Raw genomic sequence first — 26,396 nt, forward strand, 5'->3', positions numbered from 1 at the left:
TTTTCCATCCCAAAATCACCAATTCCACCTTTCCTATCCCAAAATCACCATTTCCACCTTTTCTATCCCAAAATCACCAATTCCACCTTTCCTATCCCAAAATCACCAATTCCACATTTTCTATCCCAAAATCACCAATTCCACATTTTCTATCCCAAAATCACCAATTCCACCTTTTCTATCCCAAAATCACCAATTCCACATTTTCCATCCCAAAATCACCAATTCCACCTTTTCTATCCCAAAATCACCATTCCCACCTTTCCCGTCCCCCAAACTCGGATTTTCACAGAGCCCCACCAGCTCCAGCTCGGGGCCGACAAAACCCGGGAGATTCCGGATTTTTGGGGTGATTTATGGGAATTTATGGGAATCTTGGTGATCTTTGGGATGAGCTCCGGCAGCTCTGGAGCTCGTGGGTCTCCTGATCCCGGTGGGATTCCCTGGTGGGATTCCCTGATCCCGGTGGGATTCCCTGGTGGGTCTCCCCAATCCTGGTGGGTCTCCCCAGTCCCAGTGGGTTTTTCCCAGTGGGTGTCCCCAATCCCGGTGGGTGTCCCCGTTCCCGGTGGGTGTCCCCATTCCCGGTGGGTTTTTCCCGGTGGGTGTCCCCGTTCCCGGTGGGTCTCCCCAGTCCCGGTGGGTGTCCCCAATCCCGGTGGGTGTCCCCAATCCCGGTGGGTTTTTCCCAGTGGGTGTCCCCAATCCCGGTGGGTTTTTTTCGGTGGGTGTCCCCAATCCTGGTGGGTCTCCCCGTTCCCGGTGGGTCTCCCCATTCCCAGTGGGTTTTTCCCGGTGGGTGTCCCCAATCCCGGTGGGTGTCCCCAATCCCGGTGGGTTTTTCCCGGTGGGTGTCCCCAATCCCGGTGGGTCTCCCCAATCCCGGTGGGTGTCCCCAATCCCGGTGGGTGTCCCCAATCCCGGTGGGTCTCCCCAATCCCGGTGGGTGTCCCCAATCCCGGTGGGTGCCCGGCGCAGCTCTTCTCCCCGAGGATTTCCTTTCCTTGGCCGAGGTTTTCCACTGCTGGGACATCCCCGGATGGAGCCCCTCGCCCACACAGCCCCTCCTGCCTGGAACAGCTCCAGCAGCCCAAGAGCCTCACCCCAAACCCGGAGCTTCCCGTGGGAATTGTCCCCCCCGGCTCTGGGGTGTCCCCTGACCCCACACCCACCTCCTCGTCGCTGCTGCTGTCGCCCTTGTTGGCTTTTTTCTTCTTCTTCTTGTCGTCCTCCTTCTTCTTCTCCTTCTCGGGGATGATGTTGTCGATCCAGGCCAGGTCGTGCTGGGAGAAGACGAAGTCCAGGAGCCGCCGGACCAGGATCAGGGCCAAGATCTGATGGGGAGAGGTCCAAGGGCGGCTCAACCCAAGATCTGGTGGTGACCACCAAGCCAAAAATCCCTTAAATCCCAAAAAACCCTCTGGAGCGAGGATAGCATTGCCCATGATGGAGAAGATGATGGTGGCCATGGTGGAACCATGCCAAAAATTCCATTAAATCCCAAAAAACCCATTTGGATCAAAGATAGGATTACCATGATGGGGAAGATGATGGCAGCCATGGTAGGACAATGCCAAAATCTCCTTAAATCCCAAAAAAAAAACTCCTTTTGGGTGAGGCTGTAATTTCCATGACAGGGAAGATGATAGTGGCTATGGTGGGACCACACCAAAAAGCCCAAAAAACCTTCCAAGGAAGGATGGGATCACCATGGGAAGATGATGGTGGGACCATGCCAAAAATCCCAAAAAACCCATTTGGATCACGATGGGGTTACCATGACGGGGAAGATGATGGTGGCCATGGTGGAACCAAGCCAAAAATTCCATTAAATCCCAAAAAACCCCTTTGGATCACGATGGGGTTACCATGACGGGGAAAATGATGGTGGCCATGGTGGAACCACGCCAAAAATTCCATTAAATCCCAAAAAACCCATTTGGATCACGATGGGGTTACCATGACAGAGAAGATGATGGTGGCCATGGTGGTTCCACACCAAAAATTCCATTAAATCCCAAAAAACCCATTTGGATCACGATGAGGTTACCATGACGGGGAAGATGATGACGGCCATGGTGGAACAACACCAAAAATTCCATTAAATCCCAAAAAACCCATTTGGATCACGATGGGGTTACCATGACGGGGAAGATGATGGTGGCCATGGTGGAACCAAGCCAAAAATTCCATTAAATCCCAAAAAACCCATTTGGATCAAGGATGGGGTTACCATGACAGAGAAGATGATGGCGGCCATGGTGGTACCACACTAAAAATTCCATTAAATCCCAAAAAACCCATTTGGATCACGATGGGGTTACCATGACGGGGAAGATGATGGCGGCCACGGTGGATTTGAGGATCCAGAGCACGGCCAGGCAGACGATCTGCACCAGGGTGAAGAGGTGGATGCGGCGCAGCGGGACGTGCCGCAGGAACACGTAGTCGGGCTGGTGCTTGGCCGGCATCAGGAAGAGCTTGCAGCGATCCCAAAACTGCCCGGGGAGGAAGGTCCAAGTTAATCCCCAGCCCCACCCCACAGAAAAACGCTTTTATGGTCCCCAAAATGGAGGAAGAGCTTCAGTGATCCCAAAATCTCCAGGGGAGGAAGGCCTGGGGTTGATCCTCAGCCCCACCCCCCAGGCTGCCCAGGAAAATTCTCTTTTATTCCCCCCAAAATGAATTTCCAGGATTTTGGTGTTTCTCGGAGGGTTTTGGGTCCCATCTGCTGTCCCATGTGTGGAAATTTTGGAGTAAAAATCCTCCTTTTGGAGCCAGTGTGGGACAATCTGTGGCCAGTGAGGAGGAGGAGGAGGAGGAGGATGACAAGGATGAGGATGAGGAGGATGGAGGACAAGGGGGATGAGGAGGATGAGAAAGGGGGCGCTGAAGACAAAGAGGATGAGGAGGAGGCAGGAGGATGAAGATGAAGAGGATGAGGAGGACAAGGAGGATGAGGAGGACAAAGAGGATGAGGAGGAGGACAAGGAGGATGAGGAGGAGGACGAGGAGGATGAAGAGGAGGACGAGGAGGATGAAGAGGAGGACAAGGAGGATGACGAGAAGGACGAGGAGGATGAGGAGGAGGACAAGCAGGATGAAGAGGACGACGAGGATGAGGAGGAGGAGGACGAGGACAAGGAGGATGAGGAGGAGGACGAGGAGGATGAAGAGGACAAGGAGGATGAAGAGGACAAGGAGGATGAAGAGGATGACGAGGATGAGGAGGAGGACGAGGACAAGGAGGATGAGGAGGAGGACAAGCAGGATGAAGAGGACGACAAGGAGGATGAGGAGGACGACAAGGAGGATGAGGAGGAGGAGCCAAGGAGGAAGGACACTCACCTGGATGCCGTTGAGCGACGCCACGCCCATGTAGAGGAAGACGCCGTAGAGCACCGGCATGGGGATGTACTGGGAACGGAACCGGGACGGCCTGAGCCGGGCACGGGGACACGGGGACACGGGGACACGGGGACACGGGGACACGGGGACAGGACGGGGACACGGGGACACGGGGACAGGACGGGGACACGGGGACACGGACACGGGGACACGGGGACAGGACGGGGACACGGGCACGGGGACACGGGGACACGGACACGGGCACGGGGACACGGACACGGGGACACGGGGACACGGGGACACGGACACGGGGACACGGACACGGACACGGGGACACGGGGACACGGACACGGGGACACGGACACGGGGACACGGGGACAGGGGACACGGGCACGGGGACACGGGGACACGGACACGGGGACACGGACACGGGCACGGGGACACGGGGACACGGACACGGGGACACGGACACGGGGACACGGGGACACGGGGACACGGACACGGGGACACGGGGACACGGGGACACGGGGACACGGACACGGGGACACGGGGACACGGGGACACGGGCACGGGGACACGGGGACACGGACACGGGGACACGGGGACACGGGGACACGGGGACACGGACACGGGGACACGGGGACACGGGGACACGGGCACGGGGACACGGGCACGGGGACACGGGGACACGGGCACGGGGACACGGGGACACGGGGACACGGGGACACGGGGACACGGGGACACGGGGACACGGGGACACGGGCACGGGGACACGGGGACACGGGGACACGGGGACACGGGCACGGGGACAGGGGGACACGGACACGGGGACACGGGGACACGGGGACACGGACACGGGGACACGGGGACACGGGGACTGGCCAGGGCCAGGGCCAGCGCTGGAGGTGCCCAGCGTGGGGCAGGCTGCAGCTTCTCCTGCCCACGTCCCCAACTCTCTGTTGGAGCGTTTTACCTTCAGGACAGGAGCCAGGAAAACCGAGATGCCCGTGAGGATGAAGACGATGATGCCGGTCACCCTCTGCTCCCTGAAGTGGGGACAGCAGGAGGGTCAGCCCAGGAACCGCCCAGGAACTGCCCAGGAACCACAGAGGAACCACCCAGGAACCACCCAGGAACCGCCCAGGAACCACCCAGGAAACACACAGAACCACCCAGGAACCACCCAGGAAACACACAGGAACCACACAGGAACCACACAGGAATCACCCAGGAAACACAGAGGAACCGCCCAGGAACCACCCAGGAACCACCCAGGAACCACCCAGGAACCACACAGGAACCACACAGAACCACCCAGGAACCGCCCAGGAACCACCCAGGAACCACACAGGAACCACACAGGAACCACCCAGGAAACACCCAGGAACCACCCAGGAACCACCCAGGAAACACACAGAACCACCCAGGAACCGCACAGGAACCACCCAGGAAACACACAGGAACCGCACAGGAACCACCCAGGAACCACCCAGGAACCACACAGGAACCACACAGAACCACCCAGGAACCGCCCAGGAACCACCCAGGAACCACACAGGAACCACACAGGAACCACCCAGGAAACACCCAGGAACCACCCAGGAACCACCCAGGAAACACACAGAACCACCCAGGAACCGCACAGGAACCACCCAGGAAACACACAGGAACCTCACAGGAACCGCCCAGGAACCGCCCAGGAACCACACAGGAACCACCCAGGAACCACCCGGAACCACACAGGAACCGCACAGGAACCACCCAGGAAACACACAGGAACCTCACAGGAACCGCCCAGGAACCGCCCAGGAACCACCCAGGAACCACCCAGGAATCACCCAGGAACCACACAGGAACCACCCGGAACCACACAGGAACCACCCAGGAACCGCACAGGAACCACCCAGGAACCACCCAGGAACCACCCAGGAATCACCCAGAACCATGGGGTCACCAGTGGGAGCAGCAGTGACAACCCCTCCCTGGTCCTGCTGGCCTTGGTGTCCCCCAGGACAGGACAATCCCTCATGGCCACGCTGTCCCCCAGGCCAGGGACGTCCCCCCAGTGCCAGGAAACCACTGAGACCCACCTGGCCCCTCCAGGACCCACCTGTCCCCCAGGAACTGTCCCAGGTGTCCCCCCAGGACCCATCCTGGTGTCCCCAGGCCCACCTGACCCCCAGGAACTGTCCCAGGTGTCCCCCATCCCCACCTGACCCCCAGGACCCATCCAGGTGTCCCCCAGGACCCATCCAGGTGTCCCCATCCCCACCTGACCCCCGGGAACTGTCCCAGGTGTCCCCCAGAACCTGTCCCAGGTGTCCCCCAGGACCCATCCAGGTGTCCCCATCCCCACCTGTCCCCCAGGACCCGTCCCGGGTGTCCCCCAGGAACTGTCCCAGGTGTCCCCCAGGACCCATCCTGGTGTCCCCATCCCCACCTGACCCCCAGGACCCGTCCCAGGTGTCCCCCAGGACCCATCCAGGTGTCCCCATCCCCACCTGTCCCCCAGGACCCGTCCCGGGTGTCCCCCAGGACCCATCCAGGTGTCCCCAGGCCCACCTGACCCCCAGGACCCATCCAGGTGTCCCCCAGGACCCATCCTGGTGTCCCCATCCCCACCTGACCCCCAGGAACTGTCCCAGGTGTCCCCCAGGACCCATCCAGGTGTCCCCCAGGACCCGTCCAGGTGTCCCCAGGCCCACCTGACCCCCAGGAACTGTCCCAGGTGTCCCCCAGGACCCGTCCCAGGTGTCCCCATGCCCACCTGACCTCCAGGAACTGTCCCAGGTGTCCCCCGGCCCCACCTGACCCCCAGGAACTGTCCCAGGTGTCCCCCAGGCCCACCTGACCTCCAGGAACTGTCCCAGGTGTCCCCCAGAACCTGTCCCAGGTGTCCCCCAGGACCCGTCCCAGGTGTCCCCATGCCCACCTGACCCCCGGGACCCGTCCCAGGTGTCCCCCAGGAACTGTCCCAGGTGTCCCCCAGGACCCATCCAGGTGTCCCCCAGGACCCATCCCAGGTGTCCCCCAGGACCCGTCCCAGGTGTCCCCCAGGACCCATCCAGGTGTCCCCCAGGACCCGTCCAGGTGTCCCCAGGCCCACCTGACCCCCAGGAACTGTCCCAGGTGTCCCCCAGGACCCGTCCCAGGTGTCCCCATGCCCACCTGACCTCCAGGAACTGTCCCAGGTGTCCCCCGGCCCCACCTGACCCCCAGGAACTGTCCCAGGTGTCCCCCAGGCCCACCTGACCTCCAGGAACTGTCCCAGGTGTCCCCCAGGACCCATCCCAGGTGTCCCCCAGGACCCATCCAGGTGTCCCCATGCCCACCTGACCCCCAGGAACTGTCCCAGGTGTCCCCCAGGACCCGTCCCAGGTGTCCCCAGGCCCACCTGACCCCCAGGAACTGTCCCAGGTGTCCCCCAGGACCCATCCAGGTGTCCCCAGGCCCACCTGACCCCCAGGAACTGGGGCTGCTCCCCCGGGGCGCTGGTCTCGGTCTCCATCTTGAGGCTGTCGATGTGGGCGATGGAGATGACCGTGGCGGCCACGTACCAGGGCAGCCCCATGAAGGAGCACACGGCCATCAGGATGCCCACCCAGAAGAGGTCCAGGTGGTACCCGGCTGCCTTCTGCAACACAGCACGGCGGCGCCGCGGTCGGCCCGGGTCACCCCGCGCGGCTACGGGGCGCACGGGGTCACCCCAAAGCGCCCCGGGCCACCCCGAAACACCCGGGGTCACTGTGGTGTGCCCCCGGAGCACCCCGTGCCACCCTGGAGCACCCCATGCCACCCCGGAGCACCCCATACCCCCCTGGAGCACCCCATGCCACCCCGGAGCACCCCATGCCACCCTGAACTACCCCATGTCACTCCAAATCACCCCATGTCACCCCGGAGCACCCCATGCCACCCAGGATCACCCCATGACACCCTGGAGCACCCCATGCCACCCCCCTGGAGCACCCCATGTCACCCCGAATCACCCCATGCCACCCTGAACTACCCCATGCCACCCCGGAGCACCCCATGCCACCCCGGAGCACCCCATGTCAACCTGAACTACCCCATGTCACCCCCCTGGAGCACCCCATACCCCCCTGAACTACCCCATGCCACCCCGAATCACCCCATGCCACCCCGGAGCACCCCATGCCACCCTGGGGCACCCCATGCCACCCTGGGGCACCCCATGTCACCCTGGAGCACCCCATGTCACCCCGGAGCACCCCATGCCACCCTGGAGCACCCCATGCCACCCCAAATCACCCCATGCCACCCTGGAGCACCCCATGCCACCCCGGAGCACCCATGTCACCCTGAACTACCCCATGCCACCCCAAATCACCCCATACCCCCCTGGAGCACCCCATACCACCCCAAATCACCCCATGTCACCCCGGAGCACCCCATGCCACCCCGAATCACCCCATACCCCCCTGGAGCACCCCATGTCACCCTGAAGCACCCCATGCCCCCCTGGAGCACCCCATGCCACTCCAAATCACCCCATACCCCCCTGGAGCACCCTATGCCACCCCCCTGGAGCACCCCATGCCACCCTGGAGCACCCCATGTCACCCCCCCAGAGCACCCCATGTCACCCCAGGATCACCCCATGCCCCCCAGGAGCACCCCATGTCACCCCAAATCACCCCATGTCACCCCAAATCACCCCATGCCCCCCAAATCACCCCATGCCCCCCTGGATCACCCCATACCCCCCAGGATCACCCCATGCCCCCCAGGATCACCCAGAGCCACCCCAAATCACCCCATGTCACCCCAAATCACCCCATGTCACCCCAAATCACCCCATGCCCCCCAGGATCACCCCATGCCCCCCAGGATCACCCCATGCCACCCAGAGCACCCCATGTCACCCCAAATCACCCCATGTCACCCCGAATCACCCCATGTCACCCCGAATCACCCCATGCCCCCCAGGATCACCCCATGTCACCCAGGATCACCCCATGCCACCCAGAGCACCCCATGCCCCCCAGGATCACCCCATGCCCCCCAAATCACCCCATGCCACCCCAAATCACCCCATGCCCCCCAGGATCACCCCATGCCCCCCAGGAGCACCCCATGCCCCCCAGGATCACCCCATGTCACCCCAAATCACCCCATGTCACCCCGAATCACCCCATACCCCCCCGGAGCACCCCATGCCCCCCCAAATCACCCCATGCCACCCCAAATCACCCCATGTCACCCCAAATCACCCCATGCCCCCCAGGATCACCCCATGCCCCCCAGGAGCACCCCATGCCCCCCAGGATCACCCCATGTCACCCCAAATCACCCCATGTCACCCCGAATCACCCCATGCCCCCCCAAATCACCCCATGCCCCCCAAATCACCCCATGCCCCCCAGGATCACCCCATGCCACCCCAAATCACCCCATGCCCCCCAGGATCACCCCATGCCCCCCACGTCCCCCCAGCACCCCGAATCAGCCTCCTGGCCCCGTTACCCACAGAGCTTCACCTTCCAAGGCCTCCAGCACCCCCAACCCAAACTCGCCCAGGCCAGGGCAGCACCCAGCACCACCAGGAACCTGGGTGCTCTGGGGGGTCCTTGGGGTGCCATGGGGGGTCCATGGGGTGCTCTGGGGGTCCTTGGGGTGCCATGGGGGGTCCATGGGGTGCTCTGGGGGTCCTTGGGGTGCCATGGGGGGTCCATGGGGTGCCCTGGGGGGTCCTTGGGGTGCTCTGGGGGGTCCTTGGGGTGCTCTGGGGGATCCATGAGGATCCATGGGGTGCCCTGGGGGATCCATGGGGTGCCCTGCGTGCTCTGGCGGATCCATGGGGGGGGATCCATGGGGTGCCATGGGTGCTCTGGGGAGTCCATGGGGTGCTCTGGGGATCCATGGTGTGCCCTGGGTGCTCTGGGGATCCATGGGGTGCCCTGGGTGCCCTGGGGGATCCATGGTGTGCCCTGGGTGCTCTGGGGATCCATGGGGTGCCCTGGGTGCCCTGGGGGATCCATGGGGTGCCCTGGGGGATCCATGGGGTGCCCTGGGGGATCCATGGGGTGCTCTGGGGATCCATGGGGTGCCCTGGGTGCTCTGGGGGATCCATGGGGTGCCCTGGGGGATCCATGGAGTGCCCTGGGTGCCCTGGGGGATCCATGGGGTGCCCTGGGGGATCCATGGGGTGCTCTGGGGATCCATGGGGTGCCCTGGGTGCCCTGGGGGATCCATGGGGTGCCCTGGGTGCCCTGGGTGCTCCATGGGGTGCCCTGGGAGATCCCCCGGGGTCTCACCCGCAGCTTGTGCTCCTTCCTGTTGACGATGACGGCCGTGATCTGCTGGTCCATGAAGATGAGGATGGTGACCAGCAGGGCGGGCAGGGCGCTGGCCAGGTACACCCACCACGGGTTCTTCCCGAAGGGGAACACGAACCAGCCGCGGTCCACGCGCGTGGGCTGGGGAGACAACGGGCTCAGAACCTCGGGAGTGGCCTCGGGACCTCGGCAACGCGGCGTGGGCTGACAACACCGGGCGGTGGCACTTGGTGACGACCCCATCCCGCATCCGTCCGAAATCCTGTGCCACAAACCGCCCCCAGACCCTCGTTGGGATTGCCACTGGGATCCTGATCGGGATTTCCACTGGGATCCTCGTTGGGATTGCGCTGGGATCTTCACTGGGATCCTCCTTGGGATCCCCAGTGGGATCCTTATTGGGATTTCCATTGGGATCCCCACTGGGATTTCCATTGGGGTCCTCATTGGGATCCTCCCTGGCATTTGCATTGGGATTTCCATTGGGATCCTCATTGGGATTTCCATTGGGATTTCCATTGGGATCCTCATTGGGATTTCCATTGGGATCTTCACTGGGATCCTCGTTGGGATTTCCATTGGGATCCTCATTGGGATTTCCATTGGGATCTTCACTGGGATCCTCCTTGGGATCCCCAGTGGGATCCTTATTGGGATTTCCATTGGGATCCTGATCGGGATTTCCACTGGGATCCTCGTTGGGATTTCCATTGCGATCCTCATTGGGATCCTCGTTGGGATCCCCAGTGGGATCCTTATTGGGCTTTCTATTTGGGTTCCACATTGGGATCCCCACTGGGATTTCCATTGGGATCCTCACTGGGATTTCCATTGGGATCCTCACTGTGATTTCCATTGGGATTTCCATTGGGATCCTTACTGGGATTTCCATTGGGGTCCCCATTGGGATCCTCCCTGGCATTTCCATTGGGATTTCCATTGGGATCCTCATTGGGATTTCCACTGGGATCTTCACTGGGATCCTCGTTGGGATTTCCATTGCGATCCTCACTGGGATCCTCCTTGGGATCCCCAGTGGGATCCTTATTGGGCTTTCTATTTGGGTTCCACATTGGGATCCCCACTGGGATTTCCATTGGGATCCTCACTGTGATTTCCATTGGGATTTCCATTGGGATCCTTACTGGGATTTCCATTGGGGTCCCCATTGGGATCCTCCCTGGCATTTCCATTGGGATTTCCATTGGGATCCTCATTGGGATTTCCACTGGGATCTTCACTGGGATCCTCGTTGGGATTTCCATTGCGATCCTCACTGGGATCCTCCTTGGGATCCCCAGTGGGATCCTTATTGGGCTTTCTATTTGGGTTCCACATTGGGATCCCCACTGGGATTTCCATTGGGATCCTCACTGGGATTTCCATTGGGATTTCCATTGGGATTCCCATTGGGATCCTCACTGGGATTCCCATTTCGGATCCCCACTGGGATTCCCATTGGGATCCCCTCTGGGATTTCCATTGGGATTCCCATTGGGATCCCCACTGGGATTTCCATTGGGATCCCCTCTGGGATCCCCACGTCCCCCTGGATAGGGAAGGGGAATCCTCCGGGGTTTTTTGGGCTCTGGTTTTTTACCTTGAAGTCCGTAGGCACTTGGAGCTTTGGGGTGTTGAGTCCAAAGAGAACATCCAGCCCCACAAACATGAGGATGGACATAAAGATCGAGAAGTCGCTAACGAGCTTACGGAGCTGCCGGCCCCGGGGCAGAGAGGACGGGGGGAATGGCAAAAGGGAGGGAAAAGCACAAAAAAGGGAGGGAAAATGGCAAAAAGGGAGGAAAAAGCACAAAAAAGGGGGGGGAAACAGAAAAAAGGGAGGAAAAAGCACAAAAAAGGGAGGGAAATGGCAAAAAGGGAGGAAAAAGCACAAAAAAAGGGAGAGGAAATGGCAAAAAGGGAGGGAAAAGCACAAAAAAAGGGGGGGGAAATGGCAAAAAGGGAGGAAAAAACACAAAAAAGGGAGGGAAAACGGCAAAAAGGGAGGAAAAAACACAAAAAAGGGAGGGAAAACGGCAAAAAGGGAGGAAAAACAGCAAAAAGGCAGAGGAAATGGCAAAAAGGGAGGGAAAATAACAAAAAAAAAGGAGGGGAAGAAAGGAGCAAAAACAAACAAAAAAGGAGGAAAACCAAACAAAGTAGGGAAAACAAACAAAAAAGGAGGAAAAACAACAAGAAAGAGAGGAAAGAAAGTCAGAAAATTAGAATCTTGTTAGAAAAGACCAAGTAGCTTTTGGGGAGGTGCCTGGAGCTGCGAGATTCCCAAAAAAACCTGGAAAAGGAGCGTGGGAGAGGAGAGGAGGGGAGGCCGAACCTTGATGATACTGGGGATGTGGAGTTTGGGGGTGTCCAGGCCAAAACAGGCGTCCACGGCACAGAAGAGCAGGATGGAGAAGACATTGGAAAAATCAGCAATGAAAGCCCTGACCTGGAGGCAAGACAGGGAAACGGGCTTGGAGAGGGATGCATGGGGTGAGAAGGGTAATTAGTGGGGTTGGAAGGGTAATTAATGGGGTGGGAAGGGGATTTAGTGGGGTTGGAAGGGTAATTAGTGGGGTGGGAAGGGGATTCATGGGGCTGAGAGGGTAATTAGTGGGGTTGGAAGGATAATTAATGGGGTGGGAAGGGGATTCATGGGGCTGAAAGGGTAATTAGTGGGGTTGGAAGGGTAATTAGTGGGGTTGGAAGGGGATTCATGGGGCTGAAAGGGTAATTAGTGGGGTTGGAAGGGTAATTAATGGGGTGGGAAGGGGATTCATGGGGCTGAGAGGGTAATTAATGGGGTGGGAAGGATAATTAATGGGGTGGGAAGGGTAATTAATGGGGTGGGAAGGGGATTCATGGGGCTGAGAGGGTAATTAGTGGGGTTGGAAGGGTAATTAATGGGGTGGGAAGGATAATTAATGGGGTGGGAAGGGTAATTAATGGGGTGGGAAGGGGATTCATGGGGCTGAGAGGGTAATTAGTGGGGTTGGAAGGGTAATTAATGGGGTGGGAAGGGCAGTTAATGGGTGGGAAGGGGATTCATGGGGCTGAGAGGGTAATTAGTGGGGTTGGAAGGGTAATTAATGGGGTGGGAAGGATAATTAATGGGTGGGAAGGGAGCTTGTCCAGGTCTCTGTGGATGTCCCCATGCTCCGGGATTGTCCCTTGGTGTCACCTGCAAATCTCCCGAGGGTGCCCTTGACCCCTTGGTTTCCATCGTTAACGAGCACATTAATTAACGCCGGCCCTGACAGGGAGCCCTGGGCACTGATGTCCATCAGACTCTGGGCTGGTGCCCACGTCCCTGTGGGTGGGACCATCCCACCCATTCCTGATCCATGATCCCACCAATTCCTGATCCATGATCCCACCAATTCCTGATCCACCATCCCATCAATTCCTGATCCATCATCCCACCAATTCCTCATCCATCATCCCACCAATTCCTCATCCATCATCTCACCCATTCCTGATCCATGATCCCACCAATTCCTCATCCATGATCCCACCCATTCTTCATCCATGATCCCACCCATTCCTGATCCATGATCCCACCAATCCCTCATCCATGATCCCACCAATCCCTCATCCATGATCCCACCAATTCCTCATCCATGATCCCACCAATCCCTCATCCACCATCCCACCCATTCCTCATCCACCATCCCACCAATTCCTGATCCATGATCCCACCCATTCCTGATCCATGATCCCACCAATCCCTCATCCATCATCCCACCAATCCCTCATCCATGATCCCACCAATTCCTGATCCATCATCCCACCCATTCCTCATCCACGATTCCACAAATTCCTGTTCATCAATTACCCACCCATTAATTAATTGTCCCCCATTAAACCCAACTCCAGCCACAAAAACCTCACAGAATCCCAAAAATCAGGACCTAAAACCTCGCGGAGGACCCCAGTCGTGGCCCAACCCTCCTAAAAACGGGATTTTTGTTCCTGGAGTTCTTTGCCTCCACCCAAACCCGGCAGCTCCCGTTTCCCCTCATTTCTGGGGAAGGATCTGGCAGAATTTGGTTCTTTGCTCACCTTGGTGGGGAAGTAGCGGCTGAATTTGAACTTTTTCAGGGTCAGGGTCATGGAGTAGGTGCCGAAGAAGAGGATGAAGGACATGAGGGCCAGGTCGGGCACGAATTTGCAGGATTTTCCCACTAAGCTGCCGCCGTATTTGAGACATTCCTTCTTACTCAGCTGGGTCCAGTCCAGAGCTGTGAGGTTGAGAGCATTGGACTGGCGAGAGACCCCGAAAAAAGCCAAATTAGTAAAATTTGGGATTATTGTGGCGTGCAGGGAAAGGGGGAATTTCAGCCCAAATCCAGCAAAACTGGCATTTTTAAGGTGCTGAGTGGAAAGAAAGGGGAATTTCCTCTCCAAATCCCCAAATTTGTACTTTTAGCATCACATTGTCCAAGAAAAGGAAAATTTCCTCTCCAAACCCCAAATTTTGTACTTTTAGCATCACATTGTCCAAGAAAAGGAAAATTTCCTCTCCAAACCCCAAATTTTGTACTTTTAGCATCACATTGTCCAAGAAAAGGAAAATTTCCTCTCCAAACCCCAAATTTTGTACTTTTAGGATCACACTGTGCAAGAAAAGGAAAATTTCCTCTCTAAACCCCAAATTTTAGCATCACATTGTCCAAGAAAAGGGAAATTTTCTTTCCAGACCCCCAAATTTGTACTTTTAGGAGCACACTGTGCAAGAAAAGGAAAATTTCCTCTCCAAACCTCAAATTTTAGCATCACATTGTCCAAGAAAAGGGAAATTTCCTTTCCAGACCCCCAAATTTGTACTTTTAGCATCACATTGCCCAAGAAAAGGGAAATTTCCTTTCCAAACCCCCCAAATTTGTACTTTTAGCATCACATTGCCCAAGAAAAGGGAAATTTCCTTTCCAAACCCCCCAAATTTGTACTTTTAGCATCAAATTGCCCAAGAAAAGGGAAATTTCCTTTCCAAACCCCCAAATTTTGTACTTTTAGCATCACTCTGTGCAAGAAAAGGGAAATTTCCTGTCCAAACACCAAATTTTAGCATCACATTGTCCAAGAAAAGGGAAATTTCCTTTCCAATCCCCCAAATTTGTACTTTTAGGATCACACTGTGCAAGAAAAGGAAAATTTCCTTTCCAAACCCCCAAATTTTGTACTTTTAGCATCACACTGTGCAAGAAAAGGAAAATTTCCTCTCCAAACCCCAAATTTTGTACTTTTAGGATCACATTCTCCAAGAAAAGGGAAATTTCCTTTCCAAACCCCCAATTTTGTACTTTTAGGATCAAATTGCCCAAGAAAAGGGAAATTTCCTTTCCAAACCCCCAAATTTGTACTTTTAGGATCACACTGTGCAAGGAAAGGGAAATTTCCTTTCCAAACCCCAAATTTGTACTTTTAGGATCACACTGTGCAATAAAAGGGAAATTTCCTCTCCAGACCCCCAAATTTTGTACTTTTAGCATCACACTGTGCAAGAAAATGAAAATTTCCTCTCCAAACCCCCAAATTTGTACTTTTAGCATCCCATTGCCCAAGAAAAGGGAAATTTCCTCTCCAAACCCCCAAATTTTGTACTTTTAGCATCCCATTGCCCAAGAAAAGGGAAAATTTCACAACCCAAGTGAGCAAAACCAGCTCTTTTAAACAACAGCAGCTCGCCAAAAAAAGGACATTTCCTGCTCAAACCCCCCAGATAGAACCACGTGAGCTGCTGCAGCACCCCAAGTGGATTTGCAGAGTTTTGGGGACACCCAAAACCACAGGAATTTCCCCGGAACGAGCGGGTCCCGGCGCTTACCAGAGAGGCGTTAGTGCTGTTCGGAGCCGCCGGAGCTGCAGCGTCCAACGAGGTGGCGTTGGCTGCGGGAGAGGAGTCGGTCACTGAGGTTTTGGGCTTAAACCCCAAATTTTTGGGAGCTTTAGGGCAGCGCCACGTGCCCAGCCCGGCGGGGCTTCAGCATCCCGGATTTTTGGGGGGAAATCCCCCCATTTCTAACGTCTCCCCGGTTAATCCCACGCGCCGGGGAGGACGCGGCGGCTCCCGCGGCGGCTTCTCCCTGCGGGGCTGGCGGGGGTTTTTTGGGAGCTTCCCATTCCTAAAATTTCCAGGAGCTTCCCATTCCTAAAATTTCCAAGAGCTTCCCATTCCTAAAATTTCCAAGAGCTTCCCATTCCTAAAATTTCCAGGAGCTTCCCATTCCTAAAATTTCCAGGAGCTTCCCATTCCTAAAATTTCCAAGAGCTTCCCATTCCTAAAATTTCCAAGAGCTTCCCATTCCTAAAATTTCCAAGAGCTTCCCATTCCTAAAATTTCCAGGAGCTTCCCATTCCTAAAATTTCCAAGAGCTTCCCATTCCTAAAATTTCCAGGAGCTTCCTAGGGAAGCCACCAGGAATGGGGTGGACTTTAAACCACGGGGGTGGAAGGCTGGGAAAGCAGCCTGGGGTGGTTTTTATTTCTTTTTTTTTGAGAGGCAGCACCCAAGTCACGCCCAATTTGCCTTTTTAAAATTATTATTCTTGGGTTTTTTAATTGTCTGGGGCTGTTTTGGGGTCACCGGTACAAAATTCCATCTTTCCAAGCCCCTGGCACCTTCTCCTCCTCGGCTCTTCAGGCGACGCAGCTCCGGGAGCAGCCCCGGCACCTCTCGGGGTGCCCCTAAAAGAGGGAATTTTGGGAATTCTAGGAATTCCGGGACAGCTTTGCCGCCCCCCTCTTCCATCCTCTTCTCCCAGAGGGAATTTCAGCGCCGGGATTAAGGAAGGAGAGGCTGGGCTGGGCCAGAGAGCCCGGGGCTGTCCTAAGAACAAAGCCAGGCCTAAAATCATCGGCTTTGTTCTCATTCCTCTCCTCCACAACCTTTTCTTTTTTTCCACAAATCCTATTTTGGGGTTTCTCCACCTCTAAAGGGCAGCACGGCACCGGTGGGGTTAAAGAGAGGAGCCCTAAGGGCTCTACACAAACCTTCTTGGAGAGAGAGAAAAGTCAAATACACGGGGAAAAAAAATAAGAGCGGAACCCCCCCGTGGGGGGAGAGTATCAAATATTAAAATAGTTTTAATATTTAGAAGGTGATACTCACTTGAGTTTGAAATCAGCCCCAATTGATGTGTGCAGCAGAGACAAATATGGGACAAATCAGTTATAATAATCAAAAATCAGCAGGGATGGAGGAAAAAAAAAAAGGGAATTAAAAAAAAAATAAAAAAATGAAGAACGGAGAGGGGAATAAACGTAATTTCTAGAGGGATTTGAAATCCAGCCTGGACGCCGCTGCCCCGGGCAGGGCGAGGAGCGGGGTCGGGGTCGGGGTGCGGCCGCCTCCGTTGGGGTTTGCTGGGGTGGGGGCTTGGGAAGGGGACACCTCCCTGGGGGCTGAAGGCTCCTCCCGGGGAGCACCCCGGGGTGCTCGCGGCTCCGTCCGGGAATTCGGCTCCGGGGCTCCGGCGTGGCTCGGGTTTGGGGGAGCAACGGGCTCGGTGCCGGTGCTGCTCGGGGATCTCAGCGGGATCGCAGCGCTCATGGAGGGGTGGAGGAGCAGGAGTTGGGAAAAATGCAAAATTCAACCAACGGCTGCAACTGGCACGGCTGGGAGCTCTCCTTGGGGCGGCGGATGCCTTGGAATGCCTTGGGTGCTCTGCTTGAAGGAAGGAGACGGGCAGAACTTCACCATGACCTTCATCCACCTTCACCTTCCTCCATCATCATCTTCTTCCACGGGGACCTTCATCCAGCATCACCTTCATCCATCACCATCTTCATCCACCGTCACCTTCATCCACCATGACCTTCACCCACCGTGACCTTCATCCACCGTCATCTTCCTCCACCATCATCTTCATCCACCTTCACCTCCACCCACTGTCAGTCTCCTCTGGCTGCAGCTGGTGCTCCCCAAAATTGGGGTTTTTGACCCAAATCCAGCTCCTGGGAGAGCAGCCATCTCCACTCCCTTCCAGGAGCGCCCGAGCTCCACAGTTCGGATCTGGGATCGTCCAGGACCCAAGAGCAAAACCATGGAAGGACCTTCTGCTCAGAGCCTTCGGCCTCTCCTTTTGGAAAAGGAGTGGGAAGAGGAGGAGAACGGTCCATGGAGGTTCCACACCCAGCTGGGACATCCCGGGGCGTCGCGGCCACCGCAGAGCACAGAACCACCCCAGCTGCTCCCTGGACCTTCGGTTTCCATCGGCAGCAGGCTGGAGCGACCCGAAACGTCCTTTTTATTCTTCCATCATTCCCAATTCCTCCTTATCCACATCCAGGTCTGGCTGCTCCAGGCTGAGACCCCGACTCTCCGTCCGCCGCGTCCCGGGAAGCGCCGAGGCCTTCATCCGGGGAGGACGAGGCTCTTCCTCCTCCCTCTCCACGACCCCCTCGGGGAGGACGGTGAGGACGAGGTCTCTGCAGCCCGGGTCTCCTCGCGCGTCGCGGGCCGGCGATCCCGTGGGATCCACCCAGGCCAGGACCCTCCTCCCACCCCCGGCTCCCGCGCGGGCGGCCCCGGGGTGAACTCACCTGGGTCGGGGGCGACGCACTCGCACTTGTACATGGTCACGTAGTCGGGCTTGAAGTCCGAGTTGATGGGGTAGTACTTGAAGGCGCCGATCATCTTCTTGATGGCGTCGTAGATGAAGATGAAGCTGATGAGGGTGGAGAAGCCCTCCTCGGTGAAGCGCGTGATGTACTTGATGATGAAGCTGGCGTCGGTGGCCACCAGGATAAGGCACTGCAGGGCCGAGTGCAGCCCGATCCACAGGCGGAATTCCATGTAGTCGATCCCGTTGCCTCTGGAAGAGGGGACGCGCGGCGCCGTGAGAGCGGCCGGGGGCCGGGGGCACAGCCCAGCCCCGCGGGGACGGGCCCTGGTGGCCCCTGGGGTGGCCCAGCACCCACTTGCTGAAGTCGAAGAGCAGCTTCTCGAAGATGAGGATGGGGCCGGTGCTGCTGAGGATGATGAGGGGCTGCCCGGCGAAGAGGCAGAACATGGAGCCGGCCATGGCCGTGCCCAGGAAGCTCTCCATGACGCCCTGGGGACGGAGCAGAGGTGGGTTACGGGGGTCCCGGCCCACGCCACGACCCCCCGGTGGAGATGGGGCTGAGGGACCTGGGCCTGGCCCGCCCGGCACGGTTGGGACCGTGTCCCATTGCTCCCGGCGTTGCCGTGGGGACATCCCGGCGTTCCAGGGCTGCCAGTCCCACCTGGCCGAGAACGTCCACCCCCAGAAGCTTGGCATGGCACAGGTAGGGTAAAATCCATCCCATGGGTCCCATCCCATTCCATGGATCCCATCCTGGGCAATCCCAGTCCCATGGATCCCATCCCATGGATCCCATCAATTCCATCCCATCAGTCCCATCCCAGTCCCATGGATCCCACTGATCCCATGGATTCCATCCCAGCCCATCCCATCCCATTGATCCCAGCCCATCCCATTCCATGGATCCCATCCCAATCCCATCAATCCCAATCCCATGGATCCCATCACATTGATTCCATGGATCCCACCCCACTCATCTCATGGATCCCACCCCCCTGATCCCACAGATGCCACCCCACTGATCCCATGGATCCCACCCCACTGATCCCATGGATCCCATCCCACTGATCCCATGGATCCCACCCCACTGATCCCATGAATTCCACCCCACTGATCCCACAAATCCCATTCCATGGATCCCACAGAAGCCACCCCACTGATCCCACAGATGCCACCCCACTGATGCCATGGATCCCATCCCACTGATCCAACAGATCCCACCCCACTGATCCCACAAATCCCATTCCATGGATCCCACGGATCCCACCCCACTGATCCCACAGATGCCACCCCACTGATGCCATGGATCCCATCCCACTGATCCCATGGATCCCATCCCATGGATCCCAATCCCATGGATCCCATCACATTGATCCCACTGATCCCACCCCACTGATCCCATGGATCCCATTCCAACCCCACGGGTCCCACCCCACTGATTCCATGGATACCACGGGTCCCACCCCACTGATCCCATGAATCCCAATCCCACAGATCCCATGGATCCCAATCCCACAGATCCCACCCCACTGATCCCACGGATCCCATCCCACTGATCCCATGGATCCCAATCCCACAGATCCCACCCCACTGATCTCATGGATCCCATCCCAACCCCACGGGTCCCACCCCACTGATCCCATGAATCCCAATCCCACAGATCCCATGGACCCCAATCCCACGGATCCCACCCCACTGATCCCACGGATCCCATCCCAATCCCACGGGTCCCACCCCGCTGCTCCCCGGGCCACACCTGGTAGTTGTCGGTGGCGTCGCCCAGCAGCCCGCCGAAGGTGATGGCGTTGGTGATGCAGCCCAGGTAGATGAAGAGGATGGCGGAGATGGACTGGATATGGAAACCTTCGTAGAAGTCGCTCGGGAACCAGGGCAGCTTCCTCTTGATATCCAGGTAGAGGCCACCACAAAACCTGCGGAGACACCGCCGAGGGCCCGGTGACTTCCAGCAGAACGGAATCGCAGAGTCTTGGAGAGGTTTGGGTTGGGAGGGACCTTAAATCCCACCCCGGCCATGGCAGGGACACCTCCAACCTGGCCTGGGACACTGCCCAGGATGGAGCAGCCACAAATTCCATCACAGCCAGGAATTCCAACCTGGCCTGGGACACTGCCCGGGGTGGAGCAGCCACAAATTCCATCACAGCCAGGAATTCCAACCTGGCCTGGGACACTGCCCAGGATGGCGCAGCCACAAATTCCATCACAGCCAGGAATTCCAACCTGGCCTGGGACACTGCCCAGGGTGGAGCAGCCGCAGCTCCTCTGGGAATTCCATCACAGCCAGGAATTCCAGCCTGGCCTGGGACACTGCCCAGGATGGCGCAGCCACAAATTCCATCACAGCCAGGAATTCCAACCTGGCCTGGGACACTGCCCAGGATGGAGCAGCCATAAATTCCATCACAGCCAGGAATTCCTGCCCAATATCCCATTTAAATCTCCCCTTTCCCACTGGGAAGCCATTCCCTGTGTCCTGTCCCTCCATCCCTTGTCCCCAGTTCCTCTCCAGCTCTCCTGGAGTCCCTTCAGGCCCTGGAATGTGCTGGAAGTTCTCCCTGGAGCCTTCCCTTCTCCAGGTGAGCATTCCCAGCTCCCCCTGGAATTTCCCTTCTCCAGGTGAACATTCCCAGCTCTCCCTGGAGTCTTCCCTTCTCCAGGTGAGCATTCCCAGCTCCCCCTGGAATTTCCCTTCTCCAGGTGAGCATTCCCAGCTCCCCCTGGAGTCTTCCCTTCTCCAGGTGAACATTCCCAGCTCCCCCTGGAACTTCCCTTCTCCAGGTGAGCATTCCCAGCTCCCCCTGGAATTTCCCTTCTCCAGGTGAGCATTCCCAGACTGGCTCCAGAGCAGAGAGGCTCAAGCATCCCAGAATCCTGGAATGGTTTGGGTTGGGATTTGCCCTCAAACCCCCTCAGTCCCACCCCGGGACACCTCCCACTGTCCCAGGGGGCTCCAACCTCATCCAACCTGGCCTTGGGCACTTCTGGGGATCCACAGCTGCCCTGGCTGCTGGGGGATTTATAAATATTGACCAGAAATGAAATTAATACACAGACAGTGGAACGGCGGGGTGCTGGTGGTGCCAGGAGCCCCTTCCCAGCGGGATTTCCCCCCAGGAGGAGCCCGCAGGAGAGGCTGACGGATCCCGGCGTGTTCTGGAGGGTTCTGGGGCGGCTCCTCGCTCACCTGCCCGTCCAGGCCAGCTCCTCCCCGATCTCGTGGACTTCGGGCATCTCGCCATCGTCGCTGCCGCCGCCGCCGCCGCCGGCGCCCGCCCCGCCGGCCGCGCCGTTCATCTGCCCCACCTCGTTCAGCGAGAACACCGACTTCCTGCGGGACGGCGGCACCGCCTCGGACCCGCTCCGGAACCGCGCCAGAACCGCCTCGGACCCGCTCCGGAACCGCTCCGGAACTGCTCCGGAACCGCCTTGGACCCACCCTGGCACCGCCTGGGACCCGCTCCGGAACCGCCTGGGACCCACCCTGGCACCACCTCGGACCCGCTCCGGAACCGCTCCAGAACCGCCTCGGACCCACCCTGGCACCGCCTCGGACCCGCTCCGGAACCGCGCCAGAACCGCCTCGGACCCGCTTCGGAACCGCCTCGGACCCACCCTGGCACCGCCTGGGACCCGCTCCGGAACCGCGCTGGAACCGCCTGGGACCCACCCTGGCACCGCCTCGGACCCACCCTGGCACCGCCTGGGACCCGCCCTGGCACCGCCTCGGACCCGCTCCGGAACTGACCCTGGCACCACCTCGGACCCGCTCCGGAACCGCCTGGGACCCACCCTGGCACCGCCTGGGACCCGCTCTGGAACCGCCTCGGACCCACCCTGGCACCGCCTGGGACCCGCTCCGGAACCGCGCCGGAACCGCCCTGGCACCGCCTCGGACCCGCTCTGGAACCGACCCTGGCACCACCTCGGACCCGCTCCGGAACTGACCCTGGCACCGCCTCGGACCCGCTCCGGAACTGACCCTGGCACCGCCTCGGACCCGCTCCGGAACCGCCTGGGACCCGCTCTGGACCCGCTCCGGAACCGCCTCGGACCCACCCTGGCACCGCCTCGGACCCACCCTGGCACCGCCTCGGACCCGCTCCGGAACCGCCTCGGACCCACGCCGGAGCTGCTCCGGAACCGCTGGATTGGCACACCCGGATCAGCCCCACCCGCTCGGCAATGCCAGATTGGCACTGCTGGACCAACACCACTAGATTGGCACTGCCGGATTGGCACCACCAGATCAACACCGGCAGATCGGCACCACCAGATTGGCACTGCTGGATCAACACCACTAGATTGGCACTGCTGGATTGGCACTGCCGGATTGGCACCACCAGATCAACACCGGCAGATCGGCACCGCTGGATTGGCACACCCGGATCAGCCCCACCCGCTCGGCAATGCCAGATTGGCACTGCTGGACCAACACCACTAGATTGGCACCGCTGGATTGGCGCCACCAGATCAACACTGTCGGATCAGCACCGCTAGATTGGCACCACTGGCTCAACATGGCCAGATTGGCACCACCAGATTGGCACTGCTGGATCAGCGCTGCCAGACAGGCACCGCTGTGAGGACCATGCCCAAGGCCATGGTGCATCTCTGAGCCTGCACTGAGACTGGGTCTTGGGGTGAATTTGGCCAGATCCAGAGCTGGTTTGCTCAACTTGTGGAGCCCTGGGTTGGGTTGGGTTGGGTTGGGTTGGGTTGGGTTGGGTTGGGTTGGGTTGGGTTGGGAGGGACCTCAAGGATCACCCAGTTCACTCCTGGCCTGGGCAGGGTCACCTCCTGGTAAAAGCTGTCCCAGGAGAGCGGAAACGGCGCCGAGCCGCGCTGGGAACGAGCCCTGCTGCAATCCCAGCACTTGTGGAACATCTGGAGGGGTTTTTTCAGGGATGAAGCCAAGCAAGGCTCTTCCCCCCAGAGCTGGCCCAGCCCCACCCACCTCTTCTCAGCTGAGGGCACTTTTTTGGGAGGCTCGATGCGGATGTTGGGGTCCCACTCGCCGGGCGGGAGGACGATGACCTCGTCCAGGAACTCGTCGATGCCGGCGATCAGGTCCTCCCTGTCCCGGGCTTTGTAGGCAACGTCGCTGAAGAGCTGGGGGTGGACACGGGACGGGGGTCAGCCTCCAGCCCCACGTCCTCCTGGGGGTTCCAATCTCAATTTTTGGGGTGAAAAGGCACAAATTGCTTTTTTTTTTGCTGGGTTCTGAGCCCGAAGGAAGGCCGGGCTGGCCTCAACTCACATCGTCCACCATGAGCGTGGCGATGGCCCTGCCGATCTCGTTGTAGGACCTGGCTTTTCCCGCCGGGCCCAGGAGGATGAAGAGGAACCTGGGGAGGGAAAGGCGCCGCCGTGGTGGCCACCTCGGAGCTGTGGGGCCACCAGAGGCCTGAGGAGGGGCCCGGGGACGGCGCTCACCTGGTGGGGACGGGCACCTCCGTCACTCCCCCCAGCATGGTGGCCTGGAGCAGCCGCACGAAGGCCACGAAGGGTTTCTCCAGGAACTCCACCTCTCCCACCAGCACGTTGGAGGCCTCGGCGTCCTTGGGGATCTTCTTGATGAACTTGTTCTTCAGCTGTTGGGAAAGGCAAGGTCGAGGAAGGGATTGGCTGCCAAAATTTGGCTTTTCCCTCTTTTTTTTTTTTTTTTGTTGAAGCATCGGGCTCCAAGATTTCACCTCTGGTTGTCCCAGGACTCCCAGAGGTGGGCACTGAGGAGCCATATCCGGGATTCAGCCAGGAAAAATGCACAAAACCAAATTTCTTTGGAAATATGGCTAAAACCAAGACTAAACCGCGCCCCCGGGGCTCCACAACCCAACCAGCAACGTTTGGTTTTGCTCTCCTGGGGTTTCCAAAAACTCCCTGAAATCCCCCTGTGGAAAACCCCAGCCAACCCCAGGGTGGCTGCAGGAACATTTTTGGAGTTTATTTGCAGCCCTTGATGGCTCAGAACCCCCCCAAGCCCTGCACGGGGACGTTTCGTTCCCTCGCTCCTCCCCAGCCCCGTTCAGGGAGCTGGAACAAATAATGGGAGGAGGAAAACCTCATCCATGGATTTATCCCAAAACCTCATCCATGGATTTATCCCGCAGGACTCTTCTCCCCTGCAGCTCTTTTCATTAGGAGCCTAAAAGGGTTCAATAGGCAGCGGGCAGGGAGTTTGGATAATCTATATGGCAGCATGAGGGGAGGCATGTGAGCCGCCCCGGCCTAATCTTCTAAATCCAAATGGAAAAAAACAACAAAAAAATCATCATCATAATAAAGCAACTCCTCCAGTCCTGCTGGAATAAGAGCAGGAGTTACCAGTGGCCACTAAGCTTCGTGTAACACTTAAAAAGTCCCTTTGTAGTGGGCCTAATAGGGCGATTAAACCTAAATGCTTTGCATATTTTGGGATTAATCCTCCAACCCCATTGCTGGGGGGATGTTTGGGGTTCCTGAGTGGGCACCGGGGTGGATTCGTTTCGGGAGGTGGCCTGGGAACCCTCGTGGTGTCCCTGTCCCATGGCTCCCGGCAGAACGTGGATTTCCATCCACGAAATCCAAGGAAATAAAACATCATTTACTGTGTTCGGACTTGCTGTAAAGTGCGTCAGCCCAGCGAGGACATCCCGGGGAAAAGCAAGTTTTTATCTCATCCCATTCCCAAAAATCCCAAAGATCCCATTCCCTAAAATCCCAGAGCAAGTCATTATCTCATCCCATTCCCTAAAATCCCAAAGGAAGTCATTATCTCACCCCAGTCCCTAAAAATCCAAAGATCCCATTCCCTAAAAAACCAATGCAAGTTGTTATTCCCATCCCACTCCCTAGAAACCCAACTCAAGTTATTGTTCCCACCTCGTTCCCTAAAAACCCAAAGATTCCATTCCCTAAAAACCCCAACACGGGTTTTTATCCCATCCCATTCCCTAAAATCCCACAAAGCAAAGCTCGTACAAGGAACCAACCACTCCCAGAGGAAGAGTCTGGCATGGGAACAGGAGAAAATCCCCCTGACCCAAAATCCCACCGACACATCCCAAGGTGGGATCTGCTTCCCAGCTGCCTCCTACAACAATCCCAGGAGGAAAAGCCACCCATGGGCTTTGCCTTGAGAAAAATCAGATTTTTTTTGCCTCAGAAAAAGCAGATCTGAGCTTTTTTGCCCCAGCAAAAGCAGATCTCACCCCAAATTCCAGCCCCTCACCCCCAAGCCGGATCCCTGTGTGCAAACCCAAGAGCTCGGGTGGGATTTGCCAGCCTCTCCCTTTAGGATTCCCACACTCCCAAGCAACTCCTGCGGATCTGGAGGGAATTTCTGCCCCACCCCGATGGATTTGGGCTCCTGGCTCGTCCCCGCGGGGATCAATCCAGCAATTAACTGCCCTAATTAAGGATTGGTGCGGGTATCGACCCGGCCACGGCTCACGTGGAGCCGACAGCCCCAGAGCCCGGCGGGGACCGCGCCGGGATTTTGGGATTTTGGGATTTGGGGTTTTGGGTACCTGGTCAGTGCTGGGCGTGTCCGAGATGTCGTTCATGCTCCGGCTCTGGGCGTGACCTGGAGGGAAGGGAGGGAATTGTGAGGAAAAGGCACCCCGGGTGCCAGGAAAAACCTGGTGGGAAAAGCAAAACGTGGTGGGAAAAGCAAAACCTGGTGGGAAAAGCCAGGGGAAAACCTGGTGGGAAAAGCCAGGAAAAAACCTGGTGGGAAAAGCCAAACGTGGTGGGAAAAGCCTGGGGAAAATGTGGTGGGAAAAGCCAGGGGAAAATGTGGTGGGAAAAGCCAGGAAAAAACCTGGTGGGAAAAGCAAAACGTGGTGGGAAAAGCAAAACGTGGTGGGAAAAGCCAGGGGAAAACCTGGTGGGAAAAGCCAGGAAAAAACCTGGTGGGAAAAGCAAAACCTGGTGGGAAAAGCCAGGGGAAAATGTGGTGGGAAAAGCAAAACGTGGTGGGAAAAGCCAGGGGAAAATGTGGTGGGAAAAGCCAGGAAAAAACCTGGTGGGAAAAGCAAAACGTGGTGGGAAAAGCAAAACGTGGTGGGAAAAGCCAGGGGAAAATGTGGTGGGAAAAGCAAAACGTGGTGGGAAAAGCCAGGGGAAAACCTGGTAGGAAAAGCCTGGGGAAAATGTGGTGGGAAAAGCAAAACGTGGTGGG

The 26,396-nt window shown here is 57.9% G+C and overlaps 1 protein-coding gene across 3 annotated transcripts in view; it reads right to left on the reverse strand.

Moving 5' to 3' along the window:
* SLC4A5 (solute carrier family 4 member 5) overlaps positions 1-26,396 on the reverse strand; it is a 68,475-nt gene that overhangs the window by 7,109 nt on the left and 34,970 nt on the right. The window contains exons 10-27 of one of the 3 annotated variants that reach the window (XM_085559319.1): positions 25,744-25,799; positions 23,669-23,826; positions 23,493-23,580; positions 23,190-23,344; positions 21,420-21,563; positions 19,971-20,145; positions 18,570-18,703; positions 18,192-18,463; positions 15,475-15,536; positions 13,710-13,910; positions 11,983-12,096; positions 11,248-11,361; positions 9,627-9,788; positions 6,804-6,982; positions 4,322-4,394; positions 3,349-3,417; positions 2,325-2,498; positions 1,173-1,334 (exon numbers count right to left, since the gene is read on the reverse strand). In XM_085559319.1, the coding sequence (XP_085415445.1) occupies positions 1,173-1,334; positions 2,325-2,498; positions 3,349-3,417; positions 4,322-4,394; positions 6,804-6,982; positions 9,627-9,788; positions 11,248-11,361; positions 11,983-12,096; positions 13,710-13,910; positions 15,475-15,536; positions 18,192-18,463; positions 18,570-18,703; positions 19,971-20,145; positions 21,420-21,563; positions 23,190-23,344; positions 23,493-23,580; positions 23,669-23,826; positions 25,744-25,799 (2,492 nt within the window). The remainder of the gene's footprint in view (positions 1-1,172; positions 1,335-2,324; positions 2,499-3,348; positions 3,418-4,321; positions 4,395-6,803; positions 6,983-9,626; positions 9,789-11,247; positions 11,362-11,982; positions 12,097-13,709; positions 13,911-15,474; positions 15,537-18,191; positions 18,464-18,569; positions 18,704-19,970; positions 20,146-21,419; positions 21,564-23,189; positions 23,345-23,492; positions 23,581-23,668; positions 23,827-25,743; positions 25,800-26,396) is intronic. The other 2 variants (XM_085559322.1, XM_085559321.1) reach the window with 2 other exon arrangements.

The sequence above is a fragment of the Lonchura striata genome, chromosome 22 (genome assembly GCF_050655825.1).
Source record: "Lonchura striata isolate lonStrDom1 chromosome 22, ASM5065582v1, whole genome shotgun sequence".
Lineage (NCBI taxonomy): Eukaryota > Metazoa > Chordata > Aves > Passeriformes > Estrildidae > Lonchura > Lonchura striata.